Source organism: Bombina bombina, chromosome 5, assembly GCF_027579735.1.
Source record: "Bombina bombina isolate aBomBom1 chromosome 5, aBomBom1.pri, whole genome shotgun sequence".
Lineage (NCBI taxonomy): Eukaryota > Metazoa > Chordata > Amphibia > Anura > Bombinatoridae > Bombina > Bombina bombina.
Genome location: NC_069503.1, coordinates 284,588,265 through 284,611,545, shown reverse-complemented (window position 1 = coordinate 284,611,545; position 23,281 = coordinate 284,588,265). Strand labels below are relative to the sequence as shown.

General features: G+C 36.4%; 1 protein-coding gene across 1 annotated transcript in view; it reads right to left on the bottom strand.

Moving 5' to 3' along the window:
* CDK14 (cyclin dependent kinase 14) overlaps positions 1 to 23,281 on the bottom strand; it is a 1,122,917-nt gene that overhangs the window by 576,672 nt on the left and 522,964 nt on the right. Inside the window, exon 7 of the mRNA XM_053714025.1 lies at positions 20,381 to 20,443. Coding sequence (XP_053570000.1) covers positions 20,381 to 20,443 — 63 coding nt within the window. The remainder of the gene's footprint in view (positions 1 to 20,380; positions 20,444 to 23,281) is intronic.

Here is a 23,281-nt window from a genome sequence, read left to right as displayed (position 1 = left end):
AAAGAACTCTCTGAGGATCTGAAAAAAAGAATTGTTGCTCTACATAAAGATGGCCTAGGCTATAAGAAAATTGCCAAGATCCTGAAACTGAGCTGCAGCATGGTGGGCAAGACCATACAGCAGTTTCACAGGACAGGTTCCACTCAGAACAGGCCTCGCCATGGTCGACCAAAGAAGTTAAGTGCATGTGCTAAGCATTATATCTAGAGGTTGTTTTTGGGAAATAGACATATGAGTGCTTCCAGCATTATTGCAAAGGTTGAAGGGGTGTGGGGTAAGCCTGTCAGTGCTCAGACCATACGCCGCACACTGCATCAAATTGGTCTGCATGGCTGTCATCCTAGAAAGAAGCCTCTTCTAAAGATGATGCAGAAGAAATCCCACAAACAGTTTGCTGAAGACAAGAAGGCTAAGGACATGAATGACTGGAACCATGTCCTGTGGTCTGATGAGACCAAGATAAATTTATTTGGTTCAGATGGTGTCAAGCATGTGTGGCGGCAACCAGGTGAGGAGTACAAAGACAAGTATGTCTTGCCTACAGTCAGGCATGGTGGTGGGAGTGTCATGGTCTGGGCCTGCATGAGTGCTGCCGGCACTGGGGAGCTACAGTTCATTGAGGGAACCATGAATGCCAACATGTACTGTGACATACTGAAGCAGAGCATGATCCCTTCCCTTTGGAGACTGGGCCACAGGGCAGTATTCCAACATAATGACCCCAAACACACCTCCAAAACTACCACTGCCTTGCTAAAGAAGCTGAGGGTAAAGGTGATGGACTGGCCAAGAATGTCTCCAGACCTAAACCCTATTGAGCATCTGTGGGGCATTCTCAAAGTGAAGGTGGGGGAGTGCAAGGTCTCTAACATTCACCAGCTCCATGATGCCATGGAGGAATGGAAGAGGACTCCAGTGGCAACCTGTGAAGCTCTGGTGAACTCCATGCCCAAGAGGGTTAAGGAAGTGCTAGAAAATAATGGTGGCCACACAAAATATTGACACTTTGGGACCAATTTGGACATTTCCACTTAGGGGTGTACTCACTTTTGTTGCCAATGGTTTAGACATTAATGGCTGTGTGTATTTTGAGGGGACAGCAAATTTACACTTATGCAGGCTGTATACTAACTACTTTACATTGTATCAAAGTTTCATTTCTTCAGTGTTTTCACATGAAAATATATAATCAAATATTTACAAAAATGTGAGGGTGTACTCACTTTTGTGGGATACTGTAACTAAATAAGCTATTGATAAGAAATTATTCAGCTCCCAAGTGTTAGGTAATTTGTGTACATAAGTAGTATGACACCTCATGGCAATGAACTCTCTGAGGATCTGAAAAAAAGATTTTTTAGCTCTACAGATAGTTCAGCATGCTAGGGTACTGTGGCTGAGCTCTGTAACAACCCAAGGGTTGCAGGTTCGATCCCCGGCGAGGTTCACTCAGCCTTTCATCCTTCTGAGGTTGATAAAATGAGCAGCGCCTTGAGACCCTTACTGGTGATTATCCGCGCTTTACAAGTACCCAATACATAAAATACAGTCTATTGTGTGGCCATTATTCACTTATTGTAAGTCAATGGTCTCTTCAAACCTGGACTTACTTGTGCTATCTAGAGGAATGCAAGCTTCTAGGAACCTTGTAGCTAATTATGTTCCCTAACATATATCAGATTTTTTTGTATTTTGTTTATGATAATGTCTCTCTCTCTTGATTTGAAGTGTTTTGATTCATTTGATTTGTAGTTGCAAATAAATGTAGAGCGCTTGAAAAATGTCTTTTTACATAGCAGTGGTCTGATGGAAAAATTTTCCTGAACTGTTAAAGAATGAGATGTTCCAGGGGATCTTCTTTATTATGTCCTAACAAAGGCAAAATCGAAAATCTCAAAGGTTATCATAATCCAAACAAACATGGCTACCTTGACTTGTTGCTAGTATATTTTATATTTTCTCTGTAGAGTAATAGTACCTTTTTTGTTACACAATAAGCAGTCTAGACAGAGTGGTCGATCCAAGGTTTATGTCTGTAACCTTGGCAGTGCAATTGTTTCTATTTCAGTAGAAAGACTTTTGGATGTCAAGCTGGTTCTATTTTTTTAGATTTGAGAGTTTGCCTAGAATCCCCATTCAAGCTGATAAAAACTGAGGCCCAATTTATTAACCCCTTTGCTGCTCAGCCTTTTTTCACCCCAGTGAGAACATTTTTAGCTTTTTTGCTATTGTAAGTACAATCTCAGTAAGCGACCCACACAAATTAGATTAGGTGCAGTAGATTCACAATATACCATTTTACATTTATAATTCATGGCATATGAGATCGCTTTGGCAAAAACCTGTAAAAAAAAAAACCAACTATAATTTGTTATTAGATTTTAGTAAATAATACTGAGAACGGAAAAGTGACCACTGCTGTTACTTTGATTAGCTTCCTAATTTGTCATCATGGGTAGCCACATGTGAAAGGTCCATACAGACTTTTGGGGGTTAAAATATAGATTAGAGAGGCCCCATTGGTCAGTACAGAGATAAAAACGTTGTTTCTTGCAAAATGTTTACTTTTACCTCCTTGTTCGCCTGCCTATACAGACAAAATCCATTTTTTTTTTGAGAGGACTTGTCTACTTGAAAATTATCTTTATTAGGGGTCTATACATGCCAGATTTTTTTTATTGCACATATAATACCCATTCCCAAACTAATCTTCATGTGTTTTTTGTACTTATTTTTAAGAGATCTGTTATGTGGAACTGATCAGATTGAAAGAGCAGGCCTTTCTCTTTCAAATGAAGGGTCTTGGAGGTTTATAACTGCTATATGAGCTGAAATTGAGAGGTTTGAAGAAGCTCCCCCATCCAACTCCCTTGCAGCTACAATGATTTTACTGGTTCTACCCTCTTTGTGACATCACCACATCACCGACACTCCCATGAAGCCGGGGAGTGCTACCCACTAAGCCACCAACGATCCCTGACCTGTAGTGCGGGTGATCATCGAAATGAGAGTTTGAGAGGCGATACCCCTGCATGACGAAAAGGGCTCACCATGCAAACACAGGCTGCAATGTGTATGATGACAATAGGTTATCATACACATTGAAGGGGTTTATGGGCAGCTGAACAAGGTTCTCTCCCGTGAAACTCTCTATCTGGCCTCACGGCGAGCGGACAGGATATGCAGTCCACACTTAACATTGCACAGTATGCTGTTTGTGCAATGTTACTCCCTGTTTGCACACGGCCAACTATTAGCCAGTGGGGGCTGTCAATCATCCTGATTGGATCAGGATTATTTCACCTACTTTAGGTGGCGCAAACCTGAAACACTGATTTCTAAATACATTTCATGCACTTCCTTCTAATCATGGGTGCTGCCATTATGGAACCTAGGTTACACTGCAGGTATCTGAAGGATGTAATGTAGTGAAAGATAGAGCATGACATTTTAAACAACTTTCCAAATTACTTATATTATCAAATATGCTTAGTTGTCTTGGTCTTTAGCCACCTGGCAGCAGTGTTTTGCATTATATTGAGGTCAAATATAGGCACAGTATCATTGGTTAGAGATAGGATTAAGGAGGTAGTGTGTGTAACCTCGGTGCTGTCCCTTTAAATAATTATCAAAAGTAAGGGAAAGGAATTGTAGAGGATATAGAAGAGATTTAAAGCACTCTTACACCTATCGTTTGTAATAAGCTGTAAAATTACTACAGCATAAGTTGCTTGCTATTGAAAAATATAATGGACATTAAAACTATAAACTTTATTTAATAGTTTTTAAAAGAAGAGTATTAATATCTATGGTGATAAACATCACCTATGATTACCCACAAAGATAGATTACCCAATAATACACTACAAATACTGCGCTGCTGTTATCATGACACCCCCCTGTATTCCTAGCCAATATCAGGAACCGTCGGCTTCAGGTGTCAGGGGTAGCATGAGACAGCAGAAGCTGCAGCAAAAAAATGGTAGTATAAGTAAGTAAAAACAAATTGAACTACACAAACATGTTTCGGCTGTTATACAGCCTTTCTCAATGTGAATCGGCAAATAACTGACAAAGCAGCAGTGTTTTGCAACAATGTTTATAGCAATATTATACATAGTTGAAACACTGTTTCCATAGATTGTTAAAGACACACTATACAGTAAGTACATAAACCAATATTGGAGCTTATCTGGCCCTGATTATCCACAAAAATGAAGACAAGATAAGCATACTCAATATATTTTCCACAGGGTATATCCCTGGACTGCTCTGAAATAGTAAATATTTAAAAATATGAAGGCAAAGATCAGACTTTTTTACAGAATACCCTGCTATTTTTATTCACCAAAGAGACCCCTTGTAGGAAGTTTCCATTATGAGCTGTAGTTGATACTTGCAGTGGTATCCTATGTTTAGTTCACCTTTTTCAGTGTTCATTGAGGCTTTTGGATCGGAACCTCCCTTTGCATGTATATTTCCCATTGCTGTGCATTTTAAAATGATTACAAACATGTTTTCCCCATATTTCCATATCTATGCATATAATACAGTATTCATTTTGAATATAGTCAAATATTTAAATTCCCTATTGGTGAAAATGCATTAAAATAAAATGTACAGTAAATATTAAAACTAATTGGCAATTACTATTAGTTTTGACAATTCCAACCTTTTCATGTAGCTCTTTTATACAATCTATTATACTATGTAGACCTGCAATATATTTGACTAAAGGACATATGAATATGTTAACATTTAGAATCAAGCAATTGAACAAATTCAGTACAAACAAAATATTCCAATTTATTTTAAATACTACATCACTATAATTACAAATGCATTCAGACATTGTAGTTAAATAACATTAGTTAATATATTATGCTTCATGCTGACTACATCTAGCAATGAGTTGCAGATTCTGAGTTTAGATGGAAGTTGGCTATCACACTCTGTGCTTTCTCCCACATACAAACATTTATGCTAAGCACAAACTGCTTCTTTAGCAGCATTTGAAATTTCACCTAAAAACTCAACTCCTCATATGCATATTTGAATACCTTTCATGTAACTATAGTTATCTGTGACAGTCAGACACAAGGGGATGGGTTAGGTGCATTCCTATGGCTTGTAGTTAAAGGGCCATTATACACTCATTTTTTCTTTGCATAAATGTTTTGTAGATGATCTATTTATAAAACCCATAAAGTTTATTTTTATTAAAAATGTATAATTTTGCTTATTTTTAAATAACATTGCTCTGATTTTCAGACTCCTAACCAAGCCCCAAAGTTTTATTTGAATACCGTCAGCTACCTTCTCCAGCTTGCTCCTGTTTGTGTAAAAGGTCTTTTCATATGCAAAAGAAGGGGGAGGGGGGTGTCTTATTTCCCACTTGCAGTGGGCTTTCCAACTACCTTTTCAACAGAGCTAAACTGAAAGCTTCTAAGTACGTTTTTAAACCATTTTATACTGGATTTTTATATCAGTATCTGTGCATCTTATTCTTTATAGTAGTGTCTATTACATGCAGTTATATGAAAATGAGTGTATACTGTCCCTTTAAGGGCCGATGATGAAAAGTTTGTATGCAAAAACATGGAAAACTATGTTTAGCCTCTTGAGAGCTCTCTGCTATGTAAAAGTTCACAATTGAGGATAAAGTACACAGGAAAAACTGACGTACAGTATGTTTAAAAGTTAATATTACGCCTAATACAAATAAAATACTCTGGTTTCAGTGCACTGTACAGCAATTCGCTTTTATTTTTTAATGCTGAGGTTTTCCTTTTAGAGTAATTAGTGTTTGATCCCCGAAACGTCACTAACTAAATAAATTATTCACTTTAAAAATCCAGAGAGTGCGGATCTTCAGCGTTCCTGTCACCCTGGTATGCTGCATTGGAGGTGAGAGTGCAAATACTTCTCCATATCTCAAAGTGTTCCAATGATGACATTGGGAAAGTATGTAAATAAATAGCGCTCAACAACACTGAATATATGTTGATTGTTTATTGATAGGTCAATAATATGCAAGTGGAGGAAATGATCATTACCAGAAAGAAGGGGTTAAAACTTAGCTTTTACGAATAAATAATAAAAAATGTTGGGATAAAAACACAAAGTGGTAATATCGGTGCAACATGGGTAAAGATTACTATATCCCCTAGTAATAGAAATCCCCTTATGGACGTCTATCAACATATGGTAAGTGTTACAATGTAACTTATTATAAGAGGATACAGTAGCAGCACCTAAATGTGGATACCAGGGTTATATTATATTATCTAAATGACTAAACACCAAATGTGGGAAGATAGTAAGGATAAAAAGCCCACCCTGTTGGGTAGTCCACAAGTAAGGATGCTATTATCACATTCAAAACTAGTTACAGCTTAAACATTGAAGCCCAGTGCTGAAAATCAACACATAAGGTTAAAGCGTGAAATGGCTCCTCCACATATAGCAGGGAACGCATAATTGGTTGGTAGGTTAATGTAATAATACGATTTCTATTAGACCCTTTCCAACTCCACAGTGGGACTGCAGTTATTTAATAATATCGTTACATAAATTCTAGGCGACACAATTCGTCAGCCAGCAGTAATTACATCAGTCACAATAAGTGGTTGGTACAGTTAAAATCCGTCATGGAGAAAAGCCTGTAGTATATCATGGTTAACCTGCTAAAGTAAACATATAGGCATCTAGGCATCCCAGATGGGGTAAATCTGAACCCAGGTTATATTTACTTAAATTCTAGGTGACACAATTCATCAGCCAATGAACAATTATATTGAGTCTCTCTATTTTTTAGCAACTGTGGATTATTAGGTGCAAGTAATAATATTTTCTTTACTTATCCTCTATATAATTGTTCGTTGGCTGATGAATTGTGTGAGATATATATATATATATATATATATATATATATATATATATTTATATTTAGGTATTCCTTTTTAGCATTTTGTGGACAATAACCTAATATGCTTGTATCTCATTCATCATCTGCTACACACTTCACAAATCGGTTTAGGGCATCTGCCCATTCCTGACTACGATCCCTCCATCATGTTCTCCATTAAAGGAGCAGTCTACACCAGAATTATTGTTTACAAAGTTAGATAATCCCTTTAGTACCCATTCCCCAGTTTTGCATAACCAACACAGTTATATTAAAGGGCCATGATATCCAAATGTAAAATATAGCTGTAAATATATATAAATATCACCTGAACATCTCTATGTAAAAAATAAAGTTATTTTACCTCAAAAGTTCCTCAGTAGCCACATCCCAAATCAGTATGTCTGTCCTGGGACAGCAAAAGGAGCGAGCATTCGTGCACACTCATATTTTTTCCCTATTCAGTTTAAGGAAGTTTACTATGAAATCTAATAAGACTTAAGTCACATCTCATGAGATCACAGTAAAAGAGTTCATGACCTCAGTACTGCTGATGCTGACTGGCTGCAGTTCATTTATTCATTTTTTTTTTTTACCTGCAGCTGGGAGCAGCTGAGTATAACTTTTTACACTGAACTTACTCTGCTTAGCTGAAGAAATTGTGAGGTAAAATATCTTCCTTTTTTACATAGAGATGCTCAGGTGATATTTTCCTGTCAGCTTTTTACAGTTATACTGCATCAGTTTCAAGTGATTTAGCATATGAGTATTATATCCCTTTAATACACTTTTTACCTATGTGATTATCTTGTAGCTAAGCCTCTGTAGACTGCCCCCTTATTTAATTTTTTTGACAGACTTGCATTTTAGCCAATCAGAGCTGGCTCCTAGGTAACTCCATGTGCATGAGTACAATGTTATCTATATGGCACACATGAACTAACACTCTCTAGTTGTGGAATTGTTTTTCAAAATGCATTCAGATAAGAGGCAGCCTAACTAGGTTTAACTTTCAACTAAGAATATCAAGAGAACAAAGCAAAATTGATTATAAAAGTAAATTGGAAAGTTGTTTAAAATGGCATGCCCTATCTGAATCATGAAAGTTTATTTTGGACTAGACTGTCCCTTTAAACTACATACTCCTCATTTCTAATTAGTCCAATTTGTTACACTCCTTCACAGGCATTTAGGTAAACCCCCTATTGAGCAGTTCCCTTTTTAATTCTCATATCTCATATCTCTATGGTTTCTTTTTTTTATCTACTATCTATTTTGTAATAATCTATAATGTAACCTCTACACATGTCAATTGATCATTATTGAGTACTATTATTAGGCCAATTAAAGAAAATTGGAAAATTGTTAACATATTTCTTGCGTTCCTTGACTGTCTCTTTGGCATAATCTTCTACTAATATCATATCTGAAAATGATTACATGCTTTGGGCCCCATTCACTAACAGCCATGCAGACATGGTTCTCCACTTGACATTCCCTTCCCATTTGTAACATTACACACTCAAGCAAGTGTGTAATGCTGCCCATGTGTAAAATTACATACTCCTGCAAGTGTGTAATTCCACCCACTTCTCTCCTGTCAATCACCCCAAGTGAGCATGATCAGGGTTCTATCAAGAGTGTAAGAATCAGCGGTCTGATGACCGTTGCTCCTTATGCTGCAGGAAGTTGGCTTCCATGTGCTAACCTGCACCACAAAAGCTGAAAAGCAGCTTAGCACATGCAGCCCTCTAGGTTAGATAGCCCAGCCTGGAAAGGAAATAAAACAGAAGGCAATGATGCTGCAGGTTTGCAGACTTCACCAATAATAAATTATTATCAAGAGCTGTTAGCAGCCTTTTATCTAATTATTATTATTATTATTATTTATATGTGCAGCACTGTCAAATTCTGTAGCTAATAGGCTGTTCAAACTTTTACATCAGTCACTGGGAAAATCATTTTCTTTACCAGACATGATTCAGCTACATCTGCCAGAAGCTGCTTATTGCAGCTATTGAGACCAGATAGAATGTGTTTATGCTGTTGGGTTTTTTTCAGTTACCTCCCAGTTAGTTTTACTTTAATATTCATATTTACCTTAAAGGGCAAGGATCTAGGGTATATCTAAAATTTTCTGGTTCAGAAGTGAAAAACCGTCGCTCGCAGGGGCTTGTGCATGAAAGTTGTAAGATGCCTCCTATAAAGCTGCTAAACAAGTTACATACATTTAAGAAATTACACAAAATAAAATGAAGAGATAAATAAAATGTATGTAAAAATAACCCCTTGTTCACTGGAACCCTTTTGTAGTGTACTTACTTTTGCAAACTCAACCTGTTTGAGGTAAGTAATGCAGATGTCAGACTTCCAACAAGCTCTTTTATTATAATTTCTGAAGCACTTTTAGGATAAAGCCATCCTCTGCTATAGAAATAAGTTATATCAACTTTAAACCCCTTTGAGATTATAGTATTGGAAATCTTTGTCTCAGATTCTGTACCATGTAGGTCATCAAGAAGGTTGGATAACCAATGAAAATATGCACCAATATTGCATAGTATTTATTGTATGAGTAAATTAAATTAAAGGGACAGTCAAGTGCAAAAACACCTTTCATGATTCAAATACGACATGTAATTTTAAACAACTTTCCAATTCTACTTTTATCACCAATTTTGCTTTGTTCTTTTGTTATTCTTAGTTGAAAGCTAAACCTAGGAGGTCCATATGGTAATTTCTTAGACCTTGAAGGCCGCCTCTAAGCTGAATGAATTTTGACCACTAGAGGGCGTTAGTTTGTGTGTTTCATATAGATAACATTGAGCTTATGCACGTGAATTTACAGAGGAGTGAGCACTGATTGGCTAAAATACATGTCTGTCTAAAGAACTGAAATAAGGGGGCAGTCTGCAGAGGCTTAGATACAATGTAAAATGTGTATTATAACTGCGTTGATTATGCAAAACTGGGGAATGGGTAATTTAGGTATTATCTATCTTTTAAAACAACAACAATTCTAGTGTTGACTGTCCCTTTAAACCATCAGTATTCTCTCACAATAGTAAACCTTAAGAAATATGAGGCATCATACGCACAGAATGATATATCATACACTTAATGTGCACAGTGTAAATTTTAGCTTTTCATAACTTTGGGATTAGCACATATTACGCACCTGTAGGCATAATTAGCTACTAATTGATGTAACCACACTCTATTTCTAGACCAAATTCAAAATAGAATTGACAAGACATAAAAAGACCTTTGAATTTAAGTTGAGAAAAATAAAATTCTACTAAATTCGGAATTCAAGCTACATTCACAGTGGGACCCCACATTTTTACCAGTTTTAAGATCCTCTGATATCACTGTTACCTGGGAAGCACTTAGGCATGCAAGAAATCTGCAATATTCTCAATCAATGAGCACCAGCAATTTGAAGACCATTTGGAGAAAAACAATAATTCCTAGCTACAAGCTTTGAACGTTAACATGAAACAGAATAAGAGGAATCTTTAAACATCCAATCTATCCACTGGGAAGGAACAAAAAACAAGGCACATTCAGAGTGGTTTCTTTCTGCTTTCTCTAATTCAATGTCCATCAATTCAATAGAGAGATTAATCTGTTTTGTGAATGTCAGCTATAGTGGAAAAGTAATTTTTTTCACACAAGCTCAGCTTCATACACTGTTACATTTACATAAGAGTTACCAGAAAAGTACAGAGGAATTAACCTATGGAAACATAGTTGTGTAGTTTGAATACTTTTAACACTGAATTGCAACTACAAATTCAGCTGAAATTACTTATTTCAGCAGGGGCTGGAAATCACTACAAAGCACTTAAATTGTCATTAAACAGTTTTGAATTGTAACACTGAGGGCTGTTTTACAAGTGGAGCGCTAAGTATAGTTTTTGCGAAAGCAATATTTGCGTTCCACTGAGTAATACCAGCGCACGCCAATGTGCGCTGGTATTAAAAATTGAAAGCAATGCGAACACAACCTTGCGTTCATATTGCTGGGAAGCATTTCGCTCACAAGAGCATGCTTCTATAGGCTCCAATAGGTGCCTCGTTCTCATGAGAACTAGCGCAGCAAAGGGGGTCAGTCACTAAGCGATGGGCAGCAAATTTGTAAATATATATAAATAAGCACTACACTTGTAATCTAGCCCAAAATGTTTAATTACATGTAGTAAACAAACTCTGCAATATGCTTGAATTTGTTTTGCAATGGTGGTTGCCATATTGAAACCTAGGTTTGTGCTTATCTATTACTTCTGTTGAGAACAATTAAATATATAAAACAGTCAAAAGTGTGCAGACAGTGATTTTGTGAAAACCCTGTTATCCTTTTTATTGACTGTTTTATCTTTCTCTAATTGTCCTCAACAAATGAGATTATTAAGCAGAAACCTAACTTTATACATGGTGGTGCCCAATACCTGATACAACCTCAACTTTTACACTTTTTTCTTCAATATTTAAACAGCTAAAATAATAATAATAATACAAAAACATCTATTTACTATACTCAGGTCAATATTTGCTTTAAATATATCATTACAAATCAATTTACTAAAACATGCTGGCCTAGATTTGGAGTTCGGCGGTAGCCGTCAAAACCAGCGTTGGAGGCTCCTAACGCTGGTTTTGGGCGCCCGCTGGTATTTGGAGTCAGTGATTAAAGGGTCTAACGCTCACTTTTCAGCCGCGACTTTTCCATACCGCAGATCCCCCTACGCCATTTGCGTATCCTATCTTTTCAATGGGATCTTTCTAACGCTGGTATTTAGAGTCGTTTCTGAAGTGAGCGTTAGAGCTCTAACGACAAAACTCCAGCCGCCTGAAAATAGCAGGAGTTAAGAGCTTTCTGGCTAACGCCGGTTCATAAAGCTCTTAACTACTGTACCCTAAAGTACACTAACACCCATAAACTACCTATGTACCCCTAAACCGAGCTCCCCCCACATCGCCGCCACTCGATTAAAATTTTTAACCCCTAATCTGCCGACCGCCACCTACGTTATACTTATGTACCCCTAATCTGCTGCCCCTAACCCCGCCGACCCCTGTATTACATTTATTAACCCCTAACCTGCCCCCCACAACGTCGCCGCCAGCTACTTAAAATAATTAACCCCTAATCTTCCGACCGCAAAGCGCCGCCACCTACGTTATCCCTATGTACCCCTAATCTGCTGCCCCTAACACCGCCGACCCCTATATTATATTTATTAACCCCTAATCTGCCCCCCTCAACGTCGCCGACACCTGCCTACACTTATTAACCCCTAATCTGCCGAGCGGACCTGAGCGCTACTATAATAAAGTTATTAACCCCTAACCCGCCTCACTAACCCTATCATAAATAGTATTAACCCCTAATCTGCCCTCCCTAACATCGCCGACACCTAACTTTAATTATTAACCCCTAATCTGACGACCGGAGCTCACCGCTATTCTAATAAATTGATTAACCCCTAAAGCTAAGTCTAACCCTAACACTAACACCCCCCTAACTTAAATATAATTTTAATCTAACGAAATAAATTAACTCTTATTAAATAAATGATTCCTATTTAAAGCTAAATACTTACCTGTAAAATAAATCCTAATATAGCTACAATATAAATTATAATTATATTGTAGCTATTTTAGGATTAATATTTATTTTACAGGCAACTTGGTATTTATTTTAACTAGGTACAATAGCTATTAAATAGTTAATAACTATTTAATAGTTACCTAGTTAAAATAATAACTAATTTACCTGTAAAATAAATCCTAACCTAAGATATAATTAAACCTAACACTACCCTATCAATAAATTAATTAAATAAACTACCTACAATTACCTACAATTAACCTAACACTACACTATCAATAAATTAATTAAACACAATTGCTACAAATAAATACAATTAAATAAACTAGCTAAAGTACAAAAAATAAAAAAGAACTAAGTTACAAAAAATAATAAAATATTTACAAACATAAGAAAAATATTACAACAATTTTAAACTAATTACACCTACTCTAAGCCCCCTAATAAAATAACAAAGCCCCCCAAAATAAAAAATTCCCTACCCTATTCTAAATTAAAAAAGTTACAAGCTCTTTTACCTTACCAGCCCTGAACAGGGCCCTTTGCGGGGCATGCCCCAAGAATTTCAGCTCTTTTGCCTGTAAAAGAATAAATACAATACCCCCCCCCCCCAACATTACAACCCACCACCCACATACCCCTAATCTAACCCAAACCCCCCTTAAATGTTCCGATCAGCCAATAGAATGAGAGCTCAATCTGATTGGCTGATTGGATCAGCCAATCGGATTGAACTTGATTCTGATTGGCTGATTCCATCAGCCAATCAGAAAATTCCTACCTTAATTCCGATTGGCTGATAGAATCCTATCAGCCAATCGGAATTCGAGGGACGCCATCTTGGATGACGTCCCTTAAAGGAACCGTCATTCGTCGGGAGACAACGGAAGAAGAGGATGGATCCGCGTCGCCTGCTTCAAGATGGACCCGCTCCGCACCGGATGGAAGAAGATTGAAGATGCCGCTTGGAGAAGATGTTTGCCGGTCCGGATGTCCTCTTCTTGCCGGATAGGAGGAAGACTTTGGAGCCTCTTCTGGACCTCTTCAGCATCGGATGATGGATCGCCAACCCCCGCTTGGGTTGGATGAAGATGTTGGAGCCAGGACGGATCGGTGAACCTGGTATGGTGAAGACAAGGTAGGAAGATCTTCAGGGGCTTAGTGTTAGGTTTATTTAAGGGGGGTTTGGGTTAGATTAGGGGTATGTGGGTGGTGGGTTGTAATGTTGGGGGGGGTATGGTATGTTTTTTTTTACAGGCAAAAGAGCTGAAATCCTTGGGGCATGCCCCGCAAAGGGCCCTGTTCAGGGCTGGTAAGGTAAAAGAGCTTGTAACTTTTTTAATTTAGAATAGGGTAGGGAATTTTTTATTTTGGGGGGCTTTGTTATTTTATTAGGGGGCTTAGAGTAGGTGTAATTAGTTTAAAATTGTTGTAATATTTTTCTTATGTTTGTAAATATTTTATTATTTTTTGTAACTTAGTTCTTTTTTATTTTTTGTACTTTAGCTAGTTTATTTAATTGTATTTATTTGTAGCAATTGTATTTAATTTATTTATTGATAGTGTAGTGTTAGGTTAATTGTAGGTAGTTTATTTAATTAATTTATTGATAGGGTAGTGTTAGGTTTAATTATATCTTAGGTTAGGATTTATTTTACAGGTAAATTTGTTATTATTTTAACTAGGTAACTATTAAATAGTTCTTAACTATTTAATAGCTATTGTACCTGGTTAAAATAATTACAAAGTTGCCTGTAAAATAAATATTAATCCTAAAATAGCTATAATATAATTATAATTTATATTGTAGCTATATTAGGATTTATTTTACAGGTAAGTATTTAGCTTTAAATAGGAATCATTTATTTAATAAGAGTTAATTTATTTCGTTAGATTAAAATTATATTTAAGTTAGGGGGGTGTTAGTGTTAGGGTTAGACTTAGCTTTAGGGGTTAATCAATTTATTAGAATAGCGGTGAGCTCCGGTCGTCAGATTAGGGGTTAATAATTGAAGTTAGGTGTCGGCGATGTTAGGGAGGGCAGATTAGGGGTTAATACTATTTATGATAGGGTTAGTGAGGCGGGTTAGGGGTTAATAACTTTATTATAGTAGCGGTGCGGTCCGCTCGGCAGATTAGGGGTTAATAAGTGTAGGCAGGTGTCGGCGACGTTGAGGGGGCAGATTAGGGGGTAATAAATATAATATAGGGGTCGGCGATGTTAGGGCAGCAGATTAGGGGTACATAGGGATAACGTAGGTTGCGGCGGTTTACGGAGCGGCAGATTAGGGGTTAAAAATAATATGCAGGGGTCAGCGATAGCGGGGGCGGCAGAATAGGGGTTAATAAGTGTAAGGTTAGGGGTGTTTAGACTCGGGGTACATGTTAGAGTGTTAGGTGCAGACGTAGGAAGTGTTTCCCCATAGGAAACAATGGGGCTGCGTTAGGAGCTGAACGCTGCTTTTTTGCAGGTGTTAGGTTTTTTTTCAGCTCAAACAGCCCCATTGTTTCCTATGGGAGAATCGTGCACGAGCACGTTTTTGAGGCCGGCCGCGTCCGTAAGCAACTCTGGTATCGAGAGTTGCATTTGCGGTAAAAATGCTCTACGCTCCTTTTTTGGAGCCTAACGCAGCATTTGTTTAAACTCTCGATACCAGAGTTAAATTTATGGTGCGGCCAGAAAAAAGCCTGCGGAGCGTTAACAGCCCTTTTACCGCCGAACTCCAAATCTAGGCCGCTGTTTCCTAAATATATTTTTAAAACTAAGTACTATAGGAAACAACCAACAATTTATTGATCAGATATGTTTGATAAATAAATCCTAGAACATCTTGTGCCTTTTGAAAAAAAGAAAGAAAAAAGAAATCTTTTCATTAAAGGGACAGTCAATACCAGATTTATTTGTTGTTTAAAAATAAAGATAATCCCTTTATTACCCATTCCCCAGTTTTGCATAACCAACACTGTTATAATAATAAACGTTTTACCTCTGTAATGACCTTGTATCTAAGCTTCTGCTGACTGCCCCCTTATTTCAGTTCTTTTGACAGACTTGTGTTTTAGCCAATCAGTGCTCACTCCTAGGTCACTTCACGAGCATGAGCTCAATGTTATCTATATGAAACACATGAACTAATGCCCTCTAGTGGTCAAAATGCATTCAGATTAGAGGCAGTCTTCAAGGTCTAAGAAATTAGCATATGAACCTCCTAAGTTTAGCTTTCAACTAAGAATACCAAGAGAACAAAGCAAAATTAGTGATAAAAGTAAATTTTAAAGTTGTTTCAAATTACATGCCCTATTTAAATCATGGAAGTTTTTTTGGACTTGACTGTCCCTTTAACTCTAGAGATAGTTAGGTCAAAAGAAATGCTGCATCAATTTTTGCTGCTTGGGTATTTGGATAGAACATGTAGCTATTTTGGTGCATCATATATAGTAATTGCTATTGTAGTTGTTGTTTTTGTTTTTTCATTAATATATATATTTTACATAGTAGAACAGGATCAGTGTTAATGTAAAGATGATTTTCTGGCCTAGGGTTTGTAGAAATTCCACAAGTAACAGAGCTAAAAGAGGAGATGCAAATGCAGTTAAATTAAAGCTAAAGATTTATCGCTCGCCCGCAAACAGTCACATTTTCCCATTTGCGGGCGTGCAAGTAATTACCAGCCATTACAAGTGGCTGGTTAATTCTACTGTGAACTCGTGGTAGTAATTATGCTCAGAAAATTTATTTTCAAAATATGCCCCAATTGCCCCCAAAATAAAGGATATTGTATTTTTTTTATTAAAAAATGCTACATTTTTTTAATAAAAAAACTGCACAAAGCAGTTATTAGTGGTTAAAGTTGGTGTGTGTGTGGGATGTTAGAAAAAAAAAACGCACTGAAAAGTGCCTTTACATTGCATTCTATGGGGACTGTGTTATTCCTGTAAATATATATGTATATTCTTATATACATATATATCTATGTGTATATACACAAATAAACACACACATATATAGTGAAAACAGAAGAACAGAAAGAGCGCAATCACGACTCAAGGTAAAAGGTATCTTTACTGTGAGCATATAATAAGTTGCACTTACAAGAAAGTGTAAATAAAAATGCCTTTAGACAACACACAATCAGCTGATTCCGGTATCTGGAATGCTGCTCTCGCTTCCAGCACTATAATCCTATGTCGCTGTGTGCAAAGTCCGTAACCGGAAGTATTGAGGTAAGCTTCTTTTTCCTGAAGTCTCTTTTTCCTGAAGTGGCAATACTATCTGTAGACCGCGTTTCGTCCGACTTCTGCGGACTTTGTCAAGACACTGGATGCTGATAATATACATATATAGGTATATATTCATATACATATATATTTAAAATCCGATACCCATTGCTGCCGTAGGTTCTCATACCGTGTCTTGCGGCATGAGAACAAGGCTCCCATTAAAACCTATGGAAATGCGCTCTTGTGAGTGCATGGCTTCCATGCATTCCAAACATTGCTCCTAACTTGCCCTCCCTCAGCAGAAATAGGAGTATTGCACCTTAGATAGGTGAAACTCTGTGACAGAGGAGGATTCTCAGGCCCAAAAGCAACCATTCAACCCTTATTTTGATTTAATTTGCTTTCAATAACCAAAGTGTATATACATATAAAACAATATTAATTGTGAGGGGGCGTGGAAGTCTTGATGAGTTCCCACACTTTTTTTTGCAGGACCCCTGGTGAATGAGATATTTTGCGCTCCACTTGTAATCTGGCCCTACATAAATAAATAACTAAAATACTAAACAAATCGTTGTAGACACTCAATCTAATTCATGGTCTATAAATGGTCATAAAGAAATAGAAGAAACTAGAGCATTTACTTACCCCTAATATACCTCTACCTGACAAATAGTGATGTTGCCCAGTTTATAATATGTCTTCCAATTTTAAGGGTTTTTTTTCTAGATAGATTCATAGAGAGATAGAGACTGATAGCTTGATAGATAGACAGACAGATAGATAAATACATAATGATATTCCCAGGGACAGATTGGGCAGCCGGGATACCGGGAAAAATCCCGGTGGGCCACCGGCCGGCAGCTCTGCTGGGCTGGGCTCAGCCTCAGGCTGGCTGCTGTATATGATGCATTGCGACGCTAATATAATATTGCGATAATAATTGTGGCCACCGGTAATCTAATAGTTATAGCTACTCTCACTGTCTGTGTCACTGACTGTCTAATAGCCCCCTCTGCCTCCGCAAGTTAACCTATCGCAACTTAGCCAAATTAGCCAATCACTCAGACAGTGACTGAGACTGTGTCTGTTTTTCACTCGCAGTCACAGGCTCAGCTCTGTCTGTCACAGTGTCACTTGATGAGGAGGCCGGGCCACAGAGGAATGATTATGCGGGCCAGGTGGGCCGGCCCGGCTTACGTCACTGAGTTGACTCACTGTCTTCCGTTATCACACACCACATGACATGATAGTGGAGGGAGCCTGGGAGCGGCTGTGTCAGCGAGCCGAGCCATTGAGTAAGTTGCAAACCACGTGGTGTCACGTTTGGGAGAGACGGAAGACAGCGGCCATTGTAGGGATACACACACTCTGACTCTGACTCACAGTGGCTGGCAGGCGGCGGCAACTTGGCAAGCAAAGCAATGCAGAGGCAGGCAGTCACAGAGAAGTTCAAGTGACTTCTGAATCGTGATTCAGCGTGAATCGATGTATGTATTATTTATTATTGAATTTGTGAACAACAGTTGTACTGTACCACCAGCTCGCCACCTCGTGCATAATATAAGTAATGTAATCAATAATTACCCTGTTAACAAGGGCTGCCTGTTTTAAAATAGTTTATAATTAATATTAACTGTAATGTTTTGGCATATGACATTCTTAGGTAACAGGTTAGATATAAGTCAGGGCCGGATTGGGCCATGAGCTGGAGGGGGCGGGGCTAAGATGGGGGTAGGGCTGAGCAGGGGGCGGGGATGGGCCGGGCCATACAAATTTCCAGGGCCGGTCTGATTTCCCAGTCCGGCCCTGGATATTCCATGCTTTCTATATAGCTGTGCACAACAAAAATAATCCTGGACAGTATACTATAGACACGTTAGGAGAAGACCAATTAGCAACTGACCTAAGCAATTAATAGTTTTAAGATTGCAACTGTAACACACATGTGCATGTTTACAGCAATTCATAGATATGATTATAGCTGCCACATGCCATGCACGTGCAATCCACAATTTACATAGTACACAGATGAAATAGCAAAGGCAGGGGTGGTAGAAATGTGGGAAATATTGTTGGGTTTATTGGTCCTTTCCCATGCTCTGTGCTAAAAAAACAGAAAAATATGCTTTTAAAAAGTTCACTACATTAAATCTACATTTATGCTAAATAATGTTACACCCTTTACAAAAAATAAAAATAAAATAGTCGTAAAATGTAAAACACGTCCCAAAGGCATAATATTTTCATAATAATATTTTTTTTTTATTGTAGAAATAGGCATCAAATTTGAATGGCAGAACACAAGAGGTTGGCAAGAATAATTAATTCAAAGAAACACAGTAAAATATAATTTAATTAAAATAAATGGAAAGAAGAGAGAGCCTAGTTTGAAATATATAATCCTTGACAGTATTTACTGAGACAGACAGCTTTGTTAAGGGCTTTGCTTGCCGTTTTCAGCAGTGGCGCTTGCAATAAAGATGTTGTGTGGCCCATATAATTAATACAGGCTACGGCTTTGGTCTGGAATGAAGCCAGCATTGTCTCTGTCACAAAAATGAAGATCAAATTCATGAGATTAATCTGAGGCCATTTCAGTAAACTATTGTATAAATTTGTCAATCCATTAATTTGTAATTTCAAAAATATAAGCACATTTTTTATCTTTCTTTCAAATTCAAAAATATCAGGTTTTTTTCTTCATTCTAAGATATGTTTTAAGTTTATTACATTATATATATATATGCAATATATTATTATATATTATAGGATACTATATTATAAGCTATATTTATTTTATTTATTTCCTGGGGATATTGTTTATATTTATAAAAAAAAAAATAACCTGAAACTAAGACCAGCAATGTTACATAATAGAATAATTGATTCTTATAAATAAATAAAATAATGCACGCAAGAAAGAAATGTAAAATAAAAAAAATAAAAACTGTATTTGTTCCATAACTTAACATAAAAAAAACAGTGAAGGTGCTTTAAGAAAAAAAAAAAAAACTTGCATTTCCATGTTTTGGTTTGAAAAATGAATTTTTAAAGGGACAGTCTACTCCAGAACTTTTTTAAAAATCCTTTTATTACCTATTCCCCAGTTTTGCATAACCAACACAGTTAAATTAATATACTTTTTACCTCTGTGATTACCTTGTATATAAGCCTCTGCAGACTGCCCCTTATCGCAGTTCTTTTGACATACCTGCCAATCAATGCTAACTCATAAATAACTCCATGGGTGTGAGCACAATGCTATCTATGTGGCACACATAGCAGTGGCTAACATTGGAAAACTGTCAAAATGCACTGAGATAAGAGGTGGCCTTCAAGGGCTTACACATTTGGCTTATCTATCTTACCAAGAGAACAAAGCCAATTTGATGATAAAAGTAAATTGGAAAGCTGTTTTAAATTGCATGCCCTAACTGTCCCTTTAAGAATGCTTAGTCACCACTGTTACTGCATATGTGCTTGGACATAACATACATATAAAACAACTATAAACAAGCAAACTTAGAACACTCTTTTCCCATCGGGATATAGGCTGCATCGAAATGCAGCTGCCTTATACATAAATATATATTTATTTCTAATGTTTACCTTGGACAGATAATCTTACGTCTTACCTTCACATTTTCTGGATGCAATCCTCCTGGATGTTTGTCCATATATTGACATAAATCTGTGTGCTGGAAAAAATAAATAAATGTTTAATGAAATAAAATAACATAATATGTACAGAAAATCCAAAGTGATTTTAAAAATAATACATATTAGTATATATACGTGTGAAATGTTTACAATTGGCAGTTTGTCTTGGTTAATGAGATTTTGCTCTAGGTAAAGTATATCAGTTTTAAATGATGTCTTCCAACACTGGGAGGTGAATGTGTGAAATCAGTTTAGCCTTTAATAATCTAGGGAGCAGAATGTGCAAGGTGCTGAGAAAATTTGAAGAAATTATAAACTATGTATCTTATATTGTTCATATGAAAATATGTTGAGTTCATGAATTTGGAGCAGGAGATAAGAACTCAGAGCTTAGAACCATCAGCTTCTATAGTGTCACTTCTGAATGATACAAAAATAAATCAGATATAAATAAATCATCCATGACTGACTTCATTACAGTGGGATATTTCTTTTAAAGCTGTTTTAATTCATGTGTGTCCATTTTAGGTTAAATGAACAGTGTACTGAAATATTTTCTCCTTTTTTAATGTTCCCAATTATCCATTTTACCTGCTAGAGTGCATTAAATGGTTTACAAATTGTTCCTTTACCTTTATTTTGTCATTTAAAATAGCAGTGATGTAGCCAAGCTGTGTTTTACCACCGCAAAGGATCCAATCAGCAGCGCTAATTACATAACTGGGAAGTGCGACTAGTACTGCTGTGTGGTTCCTGAGTGGCACTTTAACTGTATGTTTAAACCCCTTTATGGGGTTAAACACATAGCATTGTTGCAATTATAGTGATACAATTACATGCTCTAACAAACTGATGTATTTAATTGTATCACTATAATGGCATTTTAAGGAGAAACCAATTATACAATACACTTTTTAATTAACTGTTGTGTTATAGGTGTGTGTGTGGGATGTATAAAAAAGTTGATTTAAAATATTATTGCATTAAACCATTCATCTGCTAACTTCACAAGTACTGCAGATAAGAGATCCTAGCATCATTTGATACCTCAACTTTTAAATATAATTTCAAATACAATTAAAAGCATGTCTGCAATATACATATACTTGCTTAAATGATTCTAGTATAAATGACCCTGCTAAACACTGTATGTGACCTGCAGATGCTGCTGCAACACCCACAACCTTAACTGAAGCATTTTGCAAATGTATATTAATATTGTATTTTTAATTCACTGCTATACATTCTATTTACTTCTATTCTAAATCTATGTCCTTCCTGATATTAGTGCTGCACAATGTACACACATCAGCAGCCACCAATCAGCAGCTCTTGAGCCTGCCTAGCAATTCTTTACAACAAAATAAACCAAGAGAACAAAACAAAAAATAGATAATATAAGTATATTGAAAAGTTGTTTGAAATCAGATGCTCTATCTGAATAATGAAAGAAAAAAAATTGCGTTTCATGTTCATTAAAAAAGTTTACTTTTGTCTTTACTTTCCCTTTAAACTTCTATCAGGTCAAACCTTTTATGTTTCATCAATACATTTCACTTGTTTACAGTCACATCTTTAGCCATGAACCAGAAATGAATATAAATATATCATTATTTATTTATCTAAGTACCTTAACCTCTTAAGGACATATGACGGAATTTTTCCGTCATAAAACAATTGAGCAAACGGAAAGCTGTGTCCTTAAAGGGTTAATATCTATCTTCAGCTATTATGTATTTTAAAATCTTCCACCAATATGTAAACACTTTTAACTTAGTAGAAAAACAAGTAACCAAATGGAAAGGAAACATGAGATTCATATGAATTGTGACAACAGTGACACATCTAGCAGGAAGTATTTGCCTTTCCTACATATGTGATGAAAGTCGCATGATGAAGATGTGTGAATCCAACTGATTCAGCACATCACACAAGGAAAGCAATTTAGCAATTTATTTCCTTTATTGCCTGTAGAAGACCGCATGTATACATTTAGTACATATTTTTAAATTAATGTTTCTCTATTAAAAAATAAATATTTTATAATAAAAGTGTCTCACAGTCCAATAGAGCAGTGGATGTTTTTCCTTTACAAGCATGATATCAATTTTTAGAGTTTACCGTCTCTTTAAAGGGACATAAACATTTAAAACTGAATTTCCCATAAATGTTTAATAATGCTATAATGCACTTTCATTATTTATTTTTCCTGATTTTATTGTACCAAAGAACATATTTAACAAGTGCATAATTAAAATACAATGCAATAGCACTTACTCTGAATTTCAAATCAGTAGATTTTTTTTTCTGACAAATTTCAAAGTCACTTCCATTTTCCCATCCCCTATATTATGTGATAGCAATTATCCAATCTCAAATGTATATATATGCTGTGAATTCTTGCTCAGTAGGAGCTGGTGTCACAGAAAGTGTGCGTTTTAAAAAGATTGAGTACATTTTCTCTATATGAATCATGAAAGTTTAATTTTGACTTTAGTGTTCCTTTAACTCTAAACATTTTAGTGTTTCCACTCTCCCCAGAGAAGCTGGAGTGCATTCCAACAAATGCAGAGCCCTGAAACTCTTACATACTGCACAGTGATTGGTTGATATGTGAAGCAGCTCATATACAGTATATCTATAACAACATTCAAGAGGTTTTTAAGTGGTGTATACCAGGACCGCAAAGCAATGCAGTTTTTTTATCTTTTAAAAGAAAATAACAGTCTTAAAAGAGGATTAAAAAGTTTGAGATTGCAATATAACATGTAATTATGTGTAGTTAATAAAATTGCAATACAATTCCTTCATTCATTTTGTCCCTTTTTCTTGTTTGCACACTCTCTTTTTTTGCTTATTTTTATATGTCTCTAGTT